This window comes from Haliotis asinina, chromosome 14 (assembly GCF_037392515.1).
Source record: "Haliotis asinina isolate JCU_RB_2024 chromosome 14, JCU_Hal_asi_v2, whole genome shotgun sequence".
NCBI classification, from domain to species: Eukaryota; Metazoa; Mollusca; class Gastropoda; order Lepetellida; family Haliotidae; genus Haliotis; species Haliotis asinina.
Window position 1 is genome coordinate 19,249,162 of NC_090293.1, and position 14,570 is coordinate 19,263,731.

At 40.1% G+C, this 14,570-nt stretch overlaps 1 protein-coding gene across 1 annotated transcript; it reads right to left on the minus strand.

The window, feature by feature from the left end:
- Window positions 1-6,686: 6,686 nt before the first annotated feature.
- LOC137261600 (lengsin-like) lies at window positions 6,687-10,348 on the minus strand. The gene is made up of 2 exons (XM_067799378.1): window positions 10,190-10,348; window positions 6,687-8,283 (listed from the first exon to the last, which is right to left on the minus strand). The coding sequence occupies exons 1-2, from the start codon at window positions 10,338-10,340 to the stop codon at window positions 7,121-7,123; spliced, it is 1,314 nt and encodes a 437-aa protein (XP_067655479.1). The 5' UTR covers window positions 10,341-10,348; the 3' UTR covers window positions 6,687-7,120.
- Between the last annotated feature and the right edge of the window lie 4,222 nt (window positions 10,349-14,570).

Sequence of the window (14,570 nt, forward strand, 5' to 3'; positions counted from 1 at the left end):
TTTTGCATATGTCTTGTAAACTGAACCAAAGCGTAAACTATCCTGACAGCCACGTTCCTCCACACCAAACCCGTTACAATGAGCGTATTAATTTGTGTTCAAAATATAGTATACAGTGTGTTTGTCGAAACATGAAAAAGGCATATATGAATGAATATCTGCTTCAATAGAGTATTAAATTCCACAGCATATTTGCACACTTTCACTTCATACAGTCGAAAGTACCATTTGAGTGGCAGCGCGTTTTGGGGTTTTTTCATGGGTTCGGGGTTTTTTAGTTCTTGTTTTTGGTTTTTTTCTTCTTTTCATTTTTCTTTTCTTTTTATTTTCATGCAAAATGCAATGAAATGTTGATGCAATCGTGAGTGTGACCACTATTCACTTCAATACACAGCAAAAAAACATCGACACATGTGGCATCATTAGCCGTGATATGCTGCCATTCCTGTAGGAGACATTGTTCTCGTTGCTGAGCGGTGATAGGTAGCGTTAGTAGTCTTCTGATTTGTCGAACTACGGAGTCTTAATAGTATTCTATTGGAACATGTTGGCCCGGCAAAAACAACCTTGTTGGCGTTATTCACAAAGTGGTTTGTCAGTCTTGCTACGTGAGGCCTTGCGTTATCGTGTTATTAGACAATCCCACGATGGATACACGGCAAGAACAAATCTTCATTCATGTATCTTTGACTGATAGGATCTGCTAGTCCTGTCGCTGTCGTTGACATCGCCGTTTCAAAACGATTTCTCTGGTGCACTGTCTGGATGCAGCGATCATCGCTGGGGTGTGTTACACGTGGTTGACCACGTGGTCGGCCTTCATGATGTCTGTGTCGTAGCAGAAATCTGAAGTGTGGCACGGCGGTCTCTGGAATCCTGACAAAATGAGTACGGTCCATCTAAACTACAAAAAACGCTGTGAAATGTGAACACTAAAGGCTGGGGACGCTGATACTGAAAGGACAGGGAAGTTGACATCTGGAAGTCGATATCATTCATTTCACTTCAAACATCAATGTACACGGAAAAACGTGAAATTACGATAGCGAATCCTCATAACTTTACCTTGCCAAATGAACATTTATATTCATCTTAGGATAAAAGTTGTGTAGAAAAGGATCATGTTTTCAAATCGCTTTACTTGTTTCTATTACAAGGGGGTATGGACATTAAATGTAACACCGAGAACAAGTAGGGTCGGTCTAAGTTAACGCTCATCACGTACTGCACGTGCATTTGTTTCACTGTTTTAACTACTGCGCTTACACCCTTGTAATACAAACCAGTTATAACGATTTTAATATATGATAATTGGTTAAACAATATTTATCCTAAGTTTAATAAACTTCTGAGACTTTTCAGTTAGCAAGGTAAATGTATGAGGATTCGCAATCTTAATTCCACTATATTTACTTTACTTTTTTGTTTAAACTAAAATTCATCAGTACGTTTCCTCTGCAAACAGACAAAATGTATTAATTACCCTGCAACAAAGGGTAATTACCTGTCTCCCGCCGTGATATTGCTGGGATATTACTAAAAGTGGTGTGAAACGAGACTCACTCACTCAAAAAAAGGACTAGAATTAGAGAGTTTTTAACCCATGAGGCAACTATGATTGTCCTTAGAGGCAAATAATGGGATCAATAGGTTTACGAATATATATATATATGTGTATAGTTCAACACAATACTTTGGAGCATGACAGCGTATGATGATCCGACAATAACTCATGCGATTCAAGTCATATCTCACCTCTTTCCTGAGTTTGTCCACGTAGTGATACTATGGACGCATTACAACAAAAACGGGTGTAAGTATAAAGTTGAAGATTAAACCACATATCATTTATCAGACATTGAATATCTCCGAATATCTCCATTAATATCAACCATGGCTTCAATGTTTATAGATACATAGATATAGCAGCAGGATATGTTATTAATTAAATATGCGAATATGAAAAAATAACATTTTCTTGGTCCAGTATTATATCTCCTTGACTACACAGCTGTGTGCAAAATGGAGTCTTATCATGTAATATAAAACTTTAATTAAATATATAAGTACCTCAAATCGCCTGTGAAATGTGGCTACTAATAATGACGAGTAGATTGTACTTTCCTTGGCATGAAGCAGGTCTAAGTTTATGCCCAAGTTGTGTATGATGATACAATGATAATAAAGTGTATTTATGAAATTACTGCAGTTGTACTTATTTCTCTTCAAAACACTGTTGGGAATGTCGAGAAGTCAATCAAAGAATTTTGAGGTGGCCACTTATTGGCATGCAAACACGAGAGGTGCTGACAGTTATCTTAGCACGTTATCCAGTACTATGTCTTACTTATTCTGCTTATCATAATTGAGTGAGTGAGTTTAGTTTTACGCCGCACTCAGTAATATTCCAGCTATATGGCGGCGGTCTGTAAATAATCGAGTCTGGACCAGACAATCCAGTGATCAACAGCAAGGCCATCGATCTGCGCAGTTGGGAACCGATGACATGTCTCAACCAAGGCAGCTAACCTGACACCCGATCACGTTAGTCTCCTCTTACGACAAGCATAGTCGCCGTTTATGGCAAGCATGGGTTGCTGAGGGCCTATTCTACCCCGGGACCTTCAAGGGTCTAGCATGTTTGAGCCCTTCATGACAATTCAGATGGAAACAACAGTACAAAGATCTGTGGAGGACATTTCGGATTTGATGCTTCAGTGACAAAAATATATCCGATGCACTTTTCTAATTTCACCTGCACCATACGTTTCCGAATTATTTCAGGTGAACAGTTGCCTAGACTAACCATGCAACCTTGGAGCAGGATCTGAGTGTAACCAACTGGTGCACTCTTTGGTTAGCAGATGTGATAATAAAGGTACCAAATGCACATTTCATGTGCGCCTTGGTCCATCCAGAGCATGCTCAGTGCGTTACGTATAGGTTAATCCACCCCTACGACGATGTTGTTTGAATAAATTATTTAAAAAACTATCATAGTGAGGGTGACTAAATGGCTTACATCACGAAGGCATACTCAATTAATATTGGTTATGACGTAGGTTATTGTTTGAAATGGAAATAATTGCCGTGAGTCCGTTAATCAGTAATGCTAATATAACAGCCCTAAGAACAATGGAAATAGCATTCCCTAGTGGTTAAAAGTTAGAAGAGTTGCGCGAAGTTGTGAGATAAATATGATATTTTGTCAAAATGAATGTTTGGCAGATATAGGTTGTTGAATGTTTCGAAAAAGGAAGGTTTTGAGTCCTGATTTGAATGCGTCTGAGAATGAAGCTTTTGTATGGGAGACGTACCTGCAGTGAGGATCTTGAGTTGTATTCTGGCTTCAACCAGCAACCAATACAGACTCTGTAGGATTGGGGTTATGTGAGACCATCTGGATGTTTAGTGACAACTTTGGTGGCAGCATTTTGAAGTATTTGTAAGTCTGAAAAGAAGATCGCTACAGATTCCAAATAGTAGGCCATTGCAATGCTGTTGAGAACAAGGGAATGAGTGAGAACTTTAGCTGCGTCTGTGGTTACAAAATGGCAGATGCTACCAACAGAGTGGAGATGGAAGTGGTCTACTCCGCAGAGATGTTTTACATGTTGCTCCATGGTGAGTCAAGGATCAAGATGAACACCTATCTTCTTGACAGTGGGTAACTTGGCTACTGTGATGTCCGAGTTGATCGTTTTCGCACGTTGCGGTGTGCAAACATAGCCCCAGTCTCTACATTGAGTACCAATACACCGATCCAGTCTGTCAATCAAAGCTGGCGCAATTCGGCCAATCAGCAGGCCGGGCGCGCATTGTAGATTTGTCAGACTTATTTCCGGGGTCAAAGGAAGCCTCCGAAGCGATGTGCTTCGAATTATGCCTCTCACACTCGCAATATATATTATACATTGCTGCTATTTGATGACTACCTTCAACAGAAACATTTTGGTGAAGCCAAAAAATGGAGGTGGATCAAGCAATGCGATAGGCCTCACGATCAGTTAAATTGTTGGCTGCTCTAAGGGCGACTGTGCAGTACACTTTCTGTTAAAAACGCAAAATATTTGAGGAGTAATATTTTTTAATCAAAGGAATAGCATCTCAGATGAGTGTCTGTAAAACCATGCCTTAAATATTTTGGAATTTCTATAAAGCGATAAGGGTCGAGACGAAAACCATGCGAGAAGAATAGTGACTTTCTGGAATACTGGAGGGAATTCAATAAAATTGTGTTTCTTAACTAAGAGAATATCATTTGTTTTTAATGTTTGTTACAATATATATTTTTTTCATGCAGGAGAGGTACACTGATACAACTGTCATTTGCATTACTTCACTGGAAAGGATAGCAAGAGATCTTTTCAGAATCTTGCATCCTTTAGTAAACGTGGAAAGGTAATAAAATATATAATAGTATAATTATTTTATATACAATTATACCTAACTAACATATTAGATTCGTGTGGTTTGAAAGCAGAACCAGACATGCTTAGACAACATTAGTGTTGTTTATTAAGATGGACAGATTGTTCAAGGGTTGTTGATACATGGTTATTACATGGCTTCATATTAAATTACACACTGGTTTGCAGGATGTGAATACTTAGGGGCATTTTCCTAAAGTGTGATAAGACTTTTACCACATTTTGAAACAACTTTAATATGTTTTTGATGACATTTCTAAGGACTCCAGAAAAGGAAATAGATCAGATTTTGTGTTATGTCCTCTAGGGATATGGTCTCTGATATAATAAAACAAATTAGTAATCAATTAATAATTATCCCTGAAGAAACATAGTTACTTGTTTTGGTAACTGTGGATCCTCTGTTCAGAGATTTCCAGAGATTGCTTCTGGAAGATGGGTCAGTGTACAGGTGCAGAGTGTATCTTGGATCTTATTTGTGTTATAGTGGTGTTATATACCTGAACATAAAATATGGCAGTTCATGAAGTCCAGTCTTGTGGAAGTTTGTAAATTAGGATTCCACAACAAAGTACACACAGACAAATAAACTGAAGAGGATGATTAAAAAAAGATATATTTCCATATATTCAGTGTCATTTTAGGATGGTGTACAGATTTGAAGAGGGAAATTTTACTTAGATTTCCTGAAGATTAGCTGCTGAATATTTGCTTTTAAGTATGTTAAGATACATCTACTAGTATGGCAATATTATTTCTGCTTTGTTAGTCAAAGGTATAAACTCATGATTTCACCTAAATGATTGAACTAAATTTGAACATCGGATAAACGATCGAGCTCAAGGCTCCTCACGCAGTGTTGACAATCTATTTATAGATACCTAAACGATCTGCAGCTTGAACATGTGGTTGTGTTCACGGTTATTATAAAATTACGACTGGAATCTAGGAATAAAAAAGACAAAACCAACAACACACTTCAGTTTCACTTCCCTGCTAGTATCTTAGACAAACGTGAAATGCCAGATATCGGCCCGGACTGGATCGGTCTATTCATTTGTCATCATCTATCAACTAATTGCCTTCTTGTACTGACTCACTCTTGATCCGGCTATTTGTACATCCTCTGGTGTTAAGGAATACACCAACTGGAAGACGTCTACAAATCCGTGGTGATTCACATCAAAGTTATCAATGACCTTCTCCAAGGAGGTTGTATACAACAGAAAAAGAAGAAAATATACTTGTTCATAAGCTATATTGTGTATGTGATCAGCGAACGGACTTTCATCCCTCATCCCTCATCCCTCATCCCTCTGAAGCATATTTGCTGAGTATAAGTATATATTTTTCAACCAAAATTATACTCCCCTGTTAACAGTTGTACTCAGATAGTATCTCTTTTGATATGTATTACCCTACCTCATGCATTAGCAACACGTCACCACAGGGCTTAAACTCGTTCTTCCTTTTATTGGCTAAATCATTCATAAGGACGCATTGTGAAAGCACTTAACAAGAAATGTAAGAATGAAACTATGAAAAAAGTCGGACATGAGTGCAGTGTGTGACCTTAACCCTGAAAAGGTGCAGACCCTAAGGACCCAAAACCATAAACAGTTGTGGGTTCTGATGAGAATGTGCAGGCCCTATATTTTAATAATTGGAAATAATACTGTTAGTTATTAGGATGGAGAAACTTTCAGCCATAAGGACCTTCAGAAAACAACAACTATGGATACGAGTGGTTAATTTCGAAAGCTGCATGAGTGCCATTATAGAAACAGACATTATTATTCAAAGACAAGTATCAGTAAAGTCAGACATTGTCTCACTCACCAATCCAGTAAAATGAGAAAGGTTTCATGTTCTCTTTCAGACCCCTAGAGATCCGGGTTAGAATTGGTCATCAGCGACCAACGATGGGGGTATGCCAACTGCTCATGGTGAATCACTGGGTAGTCTGGTTCAGAATCGATTATTCATGTGACTAGAATATTGCTGAGGGCCTCGTTAACAACGAGCAAAACATACATGCTATTTCGACCTACCACACTGTTCATACACCCTCACAAACATCATATGCATGTATACTCTGATTGCTCTCTATATTTAGCAGGGCTATGACGTATCTCCATTATCCTCTCGCATGTCATCTTTCAGAAGGATGCATTCTGAACAAACTTCACGTGAAAAGTAAGAAAGTCTGGCTTGAGCGCGATTTTAGTAATTGAAGACAGACATAATATAAACGGCATGAACGTTTTATTTCCTTGTTCAAAGACAAGAATCAGCGAGACAGGACCTTTATTGTCTCACCTTCCAATTAAAGGACAAAGTTCTCTTATTTCCATTGTATCTCGAACCTTTGAAGATCCAGGCTAGAACTGGTCATCAGCAACTCACGATTGTCATAAGATTCATGATGAATCACTGGATAGACTGATACAGAATCGATTATTCCTATGGCTGGAATATTATATTATATATATATTATTATATCTGGACCTACCACATTCTCCATACACTTTGGTTGCTCTAAACATGTAGCGGGGCTGTGAATTATCTTCCATTACGAAATACATTACACAAAATTTATATATTTCTCTATCAAAGCATAAACGTTTCAAATTCAAAGGCAACATACACATAAGGTTATAACCTACCTATTGCTACGTTGCAAATTCATTTTACAGGTAATCTTTCATCTCAATAGCAAATCGTTCCTCGTCAGTCTCAACACCCTCATACTTGACAAGTTCCGCATCTCTCTTGCTCTGGACAAACCATGCCACCAGATCCTCCCCTAAAGCGTCACACAATTCCTCATCTTTTTCCAGTTCAACCAGAGCTTCACTCAGAGAACTGGGAAGTAATTCCTCGTTTTCTGCTTCCCCTGGGGGAGGACACTCCATCTTCTTGATGACTCCATCCAGTCCAGCAGCAATTGTAGACGCAGCAACTAGATATACGTTGCTCATTGGACTTGGAAGTCTGTTTTCAATATATGTTCTCGAAGGACCGTCGTTCTTTGCACGGACACATGCCAGTCGATCTTCGAGTCCCCAGATGATTGCCGAAGGATAAAGATTCACGCCAATGTTCCTATAACAATTGACAGTAGGGTTTGCGAATGCAAAAAGAGCTTTGGTATGCTTCAGGATGCCAGCAATGAACTGTTTGGCAACAACAGACAATTTGTCTGCAGCATCAGCATCGTAGAACGCGTTTTCTCCAGATTTAGTCCAGAGAGAAAAATTGAAATGCTTGGATCCCCCTGTGGTACTGTCTGGAAGACGGGACATGAAAGTGACTCTAAAACCGCTCAGATCCGCCATTTCTAGAAGGCCTTCCTGAAGATTGAAGGCCATATCGAGACTCTCGATTCCATACTTTGGTTTTGTTACAGCTTCAAACATCCCACTGGCACATTCAGTATGGTATCTTTCAACATCAATCTTGGAATCCTGAAAGTTCTTATCCATGTGAAAAATGACTTTGCTGTGTTTGTTCATTATCCTATGACTGTATGCATCAGTACCACCAAACACTGGCTTCATGGTTTCATCAAGGATTATAAATTCAATTTCATAGCCAGAATACAAATCAAACCCAAGATCTTCTAACCTCTGAAGTTGTTTTCTTGCAACATACCGAGGACAGGCCAGTTGAGGCGTGTTGTCTTTCATCCACCTAGATTCGCATAGCATTTCAACAACCTTTACGCCTTCTGGTGCCCAAGGAATTGGCCTGAGAGTGTTGAGATCAGGAAAGATATTCATATTGCCAAAGCCGTTGCTTTTCTCGTGGTATAAAATTACTGGATATCCTCTTGGGCCAAGAGCCAACGTACCTTCAAGGAGACAAAAGTATATTCATGACACTGTACACTTCATTTTACCTCATTATATACTGAACAAGTTCCGAAACGCACCTCAGTGCTCGGCGTTCCTACGATGGCCCCATATTGGTACACATACACCGATGCCGTCGCTTAGGCTGGGCTAGAACCCATTGAATATGGACACAGCGACAGTGGGAAGGTGTGCTCTTCACTGATGAATCTCGTTATCGTCTCAGTTACGCAGATGGGCGAGTTCGTCTATGGCGACGTCGTGGAGAACGTTTTGTGGATTGCTGTGTGCGACGGATAGCAAGGAACACCATGCACTTTTTGACACAAAACAATGTGGATGTGCTTCCATGGCCACCACTATCTCCCGATTTGGCCCCGACTGAGCACATCTGGGATGAAAATGGCTTACTTCTAATGATGGCACCACATACTGTCAATGTCCACAGATTGTAGGTCAACCTGCAACGTCTATGGCAACAGATAACCCAGAGAATAATGAGGACGTCACGTGTTTATGGATGAAAACGTCTTTCATTCTTTCTACAAAGTTTCAGAGCTGCTCCTGCTCCTGCTCTTGCTCCTGCTCCTGCTCCTGCTCCTGCTCCTGCTCCTGCTCCTGCTCCTGCTCCTGCTCCTGCTCCTGCTCCTGCTCCTGCTCCATCATAAGTTTAAGAGCTAATTCCTGCTCCTTCATTATGTGAATGCACCGTGATGTTGCTGGAATATTGCTAGTCAAGTGTCTGCTGAGTCAATGCACAGAAGGAATATGTTGTGACAAAAAGATGTTTGCGCAACGTAAGTCACCTGATCAACTATTGCCAAAATAGACACCATTTTCACATCAGACGTAACACTATTTAGAACAAATGTTACATGTCAGCCCCACACCCTAGAGGATGTGTGTATGCATTCAGCTGTGGAACAAATACATAGAGAAAGGAACAAAAGACATCTGTACAAGAATCTTTGATAAAGTCTGTCCTTTCAGAATATCTGATCGAAAAACCCGACCACCATATTTCCTGACAATAAACAAGGATTCTACATTCCAACATCAACCACGGGTAAAACAGGTAAGGCTTCAAGAAAGCATCAAGATCTAAAAAAAAGTAGAGACTGAGACGTTCCCGGTATACCCTCTCCTGCTCAATAATCGTTCGCTTTGTCTTACATTGTAATACCATTAATATCATTGGTTTCACCCTTACATTGTTATCTTTGTACATTCTTCCTATCGAACTGACTTTGTACTATGTTAAATTCTCCCAGCTCGTGTTGTGTAAACATATATATCTATATATATTCACTTTGTGATCTGATGAAGCTCTGGAATTAGGTCTAAAACATCGTATAAAGCACATGTATTCATGTTCGTCTAATTTCTTAATGCCTTTCAAAAACTTGATCAGAGGTAATTGTGGAGAGCGAACAATATCAACGTCAACCTCATATTACTTCCCTCGTGCAAAGTCAATGTATTTATACACATGTAAGCCCTTTACTCTGAAAACACGTAAAATATCTCTCTGATATTTTCCTTCATATTTCATCGGCGGTAGCACATACAACCGTTTGGCTTTTCGGGTTTGTTTGTATTGCATACCCCAATCTCTAAATCAGATAATTGACAATATAATATAATACTATTGCTTAGTTTCGGATTAGAATTGATCTTCATTAACCCATGCTTGTCGTAAGACGCAACTAATGGGATGTAGTAGACTCTTTGACTTGGTTGACTCATCGTATCGCAATTGCTCGGATCAATGCTCACGTTGTTGATCGCCGGGCTGTCTGGTCCAAACTCGATTATTTACATATAGCCGGATTATTGCTGAGAGTGGCGTTAAACTAAACTCACTCACTCAGCGAACAACATCAACACCGTCTTCATAATACGTACCCTCAAACATAGTAAGCCCCTTGTCAAGATACTTTGCAGCATGACAGCCTCTGACGACTTGACCACAGCTCATGCCATTCAAATCGCAAAGAGCAAATCGGACATAGTCGTATTTCACCAGCTCCTTCTTGACTATTTCCATCTTCGACATTGTCACTACACTTGACATCTGATGGCATGATGCTCGCCGCAAAGGTATTTATAATGTTGAGGAAATTTGTTTTCCTACGTCATTGATATCCAATTTTAACATCAAAATAATGGTTCTGGTATACCAGTTTATTAATTAAAACTGAACATGCTGAACACCTCAATGATTTCACATAATGGCCGCATGCGTTGAAATGCTCGTATATGCTCTCCATACTCGTATATTTCCAGACCACGGCAATATAACTGGACTACTGTTGTGTACTAAACTGTTTGTTAGGGGTTTTGTTTGTTTGTTTTTAAATTTTATGCAAAATGTAATGAAACGTCGAATCAATAGTGAGTATGACCACTCCTGACTTCAATACACGGCAAAAAAACATATCGACACATGTGACATCATTAGCCGTGATATGCTGCCATTCCTGTAGGAGACATTGTTCTAGTTGATGAGCGTAGCGTTAGTAGTTTTCTGATTTGTCGAACTACGGAGTCTTAATAGTATTCTATTGGAACATGCTGGCCCGTCAAAACAACCTTGTTAGCGTGATGCACAAAGTGGTTTGTCAGTCTTGCTACGTGAGGCCTTGCGTAATCGTGTTGTTAGACAATCTCACGCTGCATACACGGCAGCAGAACTGGCAGCAAAACTTCATCCATGTATCTCCGACTGGTAGGGTCTGTTGCTCCTGTCGTTGTCGTTAACATCGCTGTTGCAAAACGATTTCTCACATGCACTGTCTGGATGTAGAGGTCATCGCTGGGGTGTGTTATACGTGGTTGACCACGTGGTCGGCCTTCATGATATCTCTGTCGTAGTAGAAGTCTGAAGTGTGGTACGACGTTCTCTGGAATCCTGACAAAATGAGTACGATCCATCTAAAACGCTGTGAAATGTGAACACTGAAGGCTGGGGACGCTCCTACTGAAAGGAAAGGGAAGTTGACTTCTGGAAAGTCGATATCATTCCTTTCACTTCAAACAAAAATGTACATAGACAAAAAGTGAAATATAGCGAATCCTCATAGTTTTACCTTGCCAAATGAACATTTATATTCATCTTAGGATAAAAGTTATGTAGAAAAGGATCATTTGTTTGTATACAAGGGGGTATGCACATGCAATTAAACACCGAGAACATGTAGGGTCGGTCCAAGTTAACGCTCCTCACCTACTGCACGTGCATTTGTTCCACTGTTTTAACGACTGCGCTTACACCCTTGTAATACAGGCACCCGTGGCGAGCCACCTCCTCGTGGTGGGTGCTGGGTAACGCTAAGAGCTCGCCGACACCCCCGTAGTGGACCCGGGGGATATGTGGTCCACCAACCCGTTTGCCGTGGGTTGCAGCCCTGTGTCGGCGGAGGAAGGGATCCTGGTGGTTGAGGGCAATAGGAGCTTGCAACCGTGTTCCTGTTGCTCAATACACTACTTTGGCCCTGACTACGCCTAGACGGGTGGTCGAATGGGTCCGGTTCGACCAATCGGCTGGTCATGCCAAGCCCTGTGCATGGGGTATTATTATATTTACCAATGCACATAAATCATTTGGAATTGTTGTAAATTTGGTCTTGGCTTTATAATCTAAAACATTTTTGAATTTGAAATATGTTGTTCTGTAATTTGCCTAGAGTCCTATGCCAGAAGTCGGTGGCTCATGGGCCAATCTGGTAGAATTATTAATCTTTTAATTTTTCTGCTGGAGTATATCATCCGGGTATCCTTGGTGCTGCAAGCTGGAGGTCCGCTGGCTTTAGCATTGTCCTTGTGATACTCCGTGGTGGGTGGGGAGCTCGGATGATGAACCATATTACACTAACCATGGCTTACGAAATACCACTTAAAAATACAAAACGTCCACTTGATATTGACCCTGTTGATCCTGACCAGAGACCATCTGCATCGATTGAATATTGGCCACGTTTCATTGTGATTGAGACACCTGACAAGACACCATTAAAACTGAACCCCTTTGCTGTGTCCAAGGGTATTCAAGGTATTGCTGGGGAGGTGAAAAGCATTAGACGCTTGCGTTCGGGTGCCCTGCTAGTTGAATGTGGGAAAAAGCAACAAGCAACGAACCTCATGAACATGAAATCTTTCGTGGGCATTCCGGTCACGGTCTCTGCTCACAAGACCTTGAATACAAGTAGAGGTATTGTGAGAGATCGTGATCGATTGTTGGATGATATGTCGGAACTTGATATAGGATCTGAAATGAAGGATCAAGGTGTGCTCTATGTCAAGCGCTTTTCACACAAAATGCGTACGTATTTACACAAAATATCTCCTTTTCTGAGGCCAAAAAACTGGTAAAGAGATCTGAACTTTCAGAAAGTTATGCTACAGTAGCAAAAACATCATTGGGGTCTAGTTCTAAAACAACGTCAACCACAGGCTGTCAAACTACCTTGACTTGGGTCAATTGCGACTCTCCACAGCATTTGTGCACTGCTATATCATCACAGACTGAGGAATCACTTCCTAATACCTCAAAGACGTCTTCTGATCACACATCATCATCTCAGTCACACTCAAAGTCTCAATCTACAGCTGATAGTGAACAAACGGTGAAAAGTAAACCGAAGCCAAAGCCTGATGCTTCAAAACAACAAAGTGGCAGAGCTCCTACAGGATCACAAAAAAAAAATTCAATTGTACAATAAGTATGGGTCTCTTGAAGATATGGACGTTTCTGAAAACGTCCATTCTAGGGCACATAGCTTGTCGCCCTCCAAAAGAGTGCGGAGTAGATCCCCAATAAATCCCCCCAAAAGATAGTTTATTCCAATAATATTGTACAGTGGAACTGCAGAGGATTGAGGACTAATTTACATGAATTACAGCTATTAGTCCAAGATTTTACACCTTCAGTGATATGTCTCCAAGAGACATATTTAAAACAAACAGATACATTTGACCTTCGTCATTTTAATGCATATCATTGTTTTTCACCTCCGGGTGATAGAGCCACTGGCGGGTTATCCGTTCTAGTCAGACAAAACGTTATTCAAAGCCCTGTTTCACTAAATACTAATATGCAAGCTGTTGCTGTGAGAATTACTTTACATGTAGCGTTTACGCTATGCTCACTCTATATTTCGCCGTCTTCGACATTTGCCAAAACTGATCTTCAAGCCCTGTGTGACCAACTCCCGAAGCCCTGTATTATAATGGGAGATTTAAATGGGCATAACCCACTCTGGGGTAGTATAACTACAAACACTAAAGGTAAGTTGTTGGAGGACTTTTGTTCTGACAACGATTTATGTATTTATAATGATGGTTCCAGCATATATTTACACCCTGGGACAGGGACCTATTCTGCTCTTGACTTGTCATTGACAAATTCAGAACTACTAAATGAATTCGAATGGTCAGTCCACGATGATCTCTGTGGAAGTGACCATTTTCCTACTGTATTAAAAGCTGTAAGTCCATCTGATATTCCTCCATCATCAAGACGAAATTTTAAAAAGGCTAACAGGGCTTTATATGAAACACTGTGTGCTGAAAAATTTAAACCCGAGCGTTTTATTGACGTTCCTGATGCTATTAAATGTTTTTCTGATGAACTTAATCCTCTGCAGTTCCACATATTCGAAAACCATGGTTCAACGATGAGTGCAAACAAGCTAGGAAGGCAAGGAAAAAAGCAGAACATTATTTCCGTCGCCATCCTATGGTGCATAATTTAAATAAATTTTAAATTTTAAATGCTAAAGCGAGGCGTACTTTTAAACAGAACAAACGCCGATCTTGGCAAAATTATGTATCCAATATAAATTCTCGGACACCCATGTCCAAGGTATGGAACATGGTCCAGAAAAGTAAAGGTAAGGGTACTAAATCTGCTGTCCATCATCTTAAACATGGAGATCAGTTACTTACAGATAAATCAGATATTGCGAATAAACTGGGTGAAACCCTCGCTAAACACTCTTCCTCTTCTAATTATGTACCTAAATTCCAGCAGTATCAAAAACAACAAGAAAAGAAAACTATTAATTTCAATTCTGATAATGGGGAAGAGTATAATGAAACATTTTCTATTCATGAACTCCATACTGCTCTTGATCAAGCTCATGACACTGCTACTGGAGCTGATAACATACATTATCAACTCCTGAAGCTCTTACCAGAATCCTGTTTAGAGACGCTCTTATGCATTTTTGATAATATTTGGACTTCAGGTAAATTTCCTTCTTCATGGCATGACGCTATAGTGGTA

Excerpts from the sequence above, each read along its gene's own strand:
- LOC137261600 (XM_067799378.1), bottom strand. The coding sequence starts at position 10,340 with ATGTCGAAGATGGAAATAGTCAAGAAGGAGCTGGTGAAATACGACTAT. Across the intron at positions 8,284-10,189 it reads GGGGCTTACTATGTTTGAGG|GTACGTTGGCTCTTGGCCCA; the intron begins GTACGTATTATG and ends GTCTCCTTGAAG.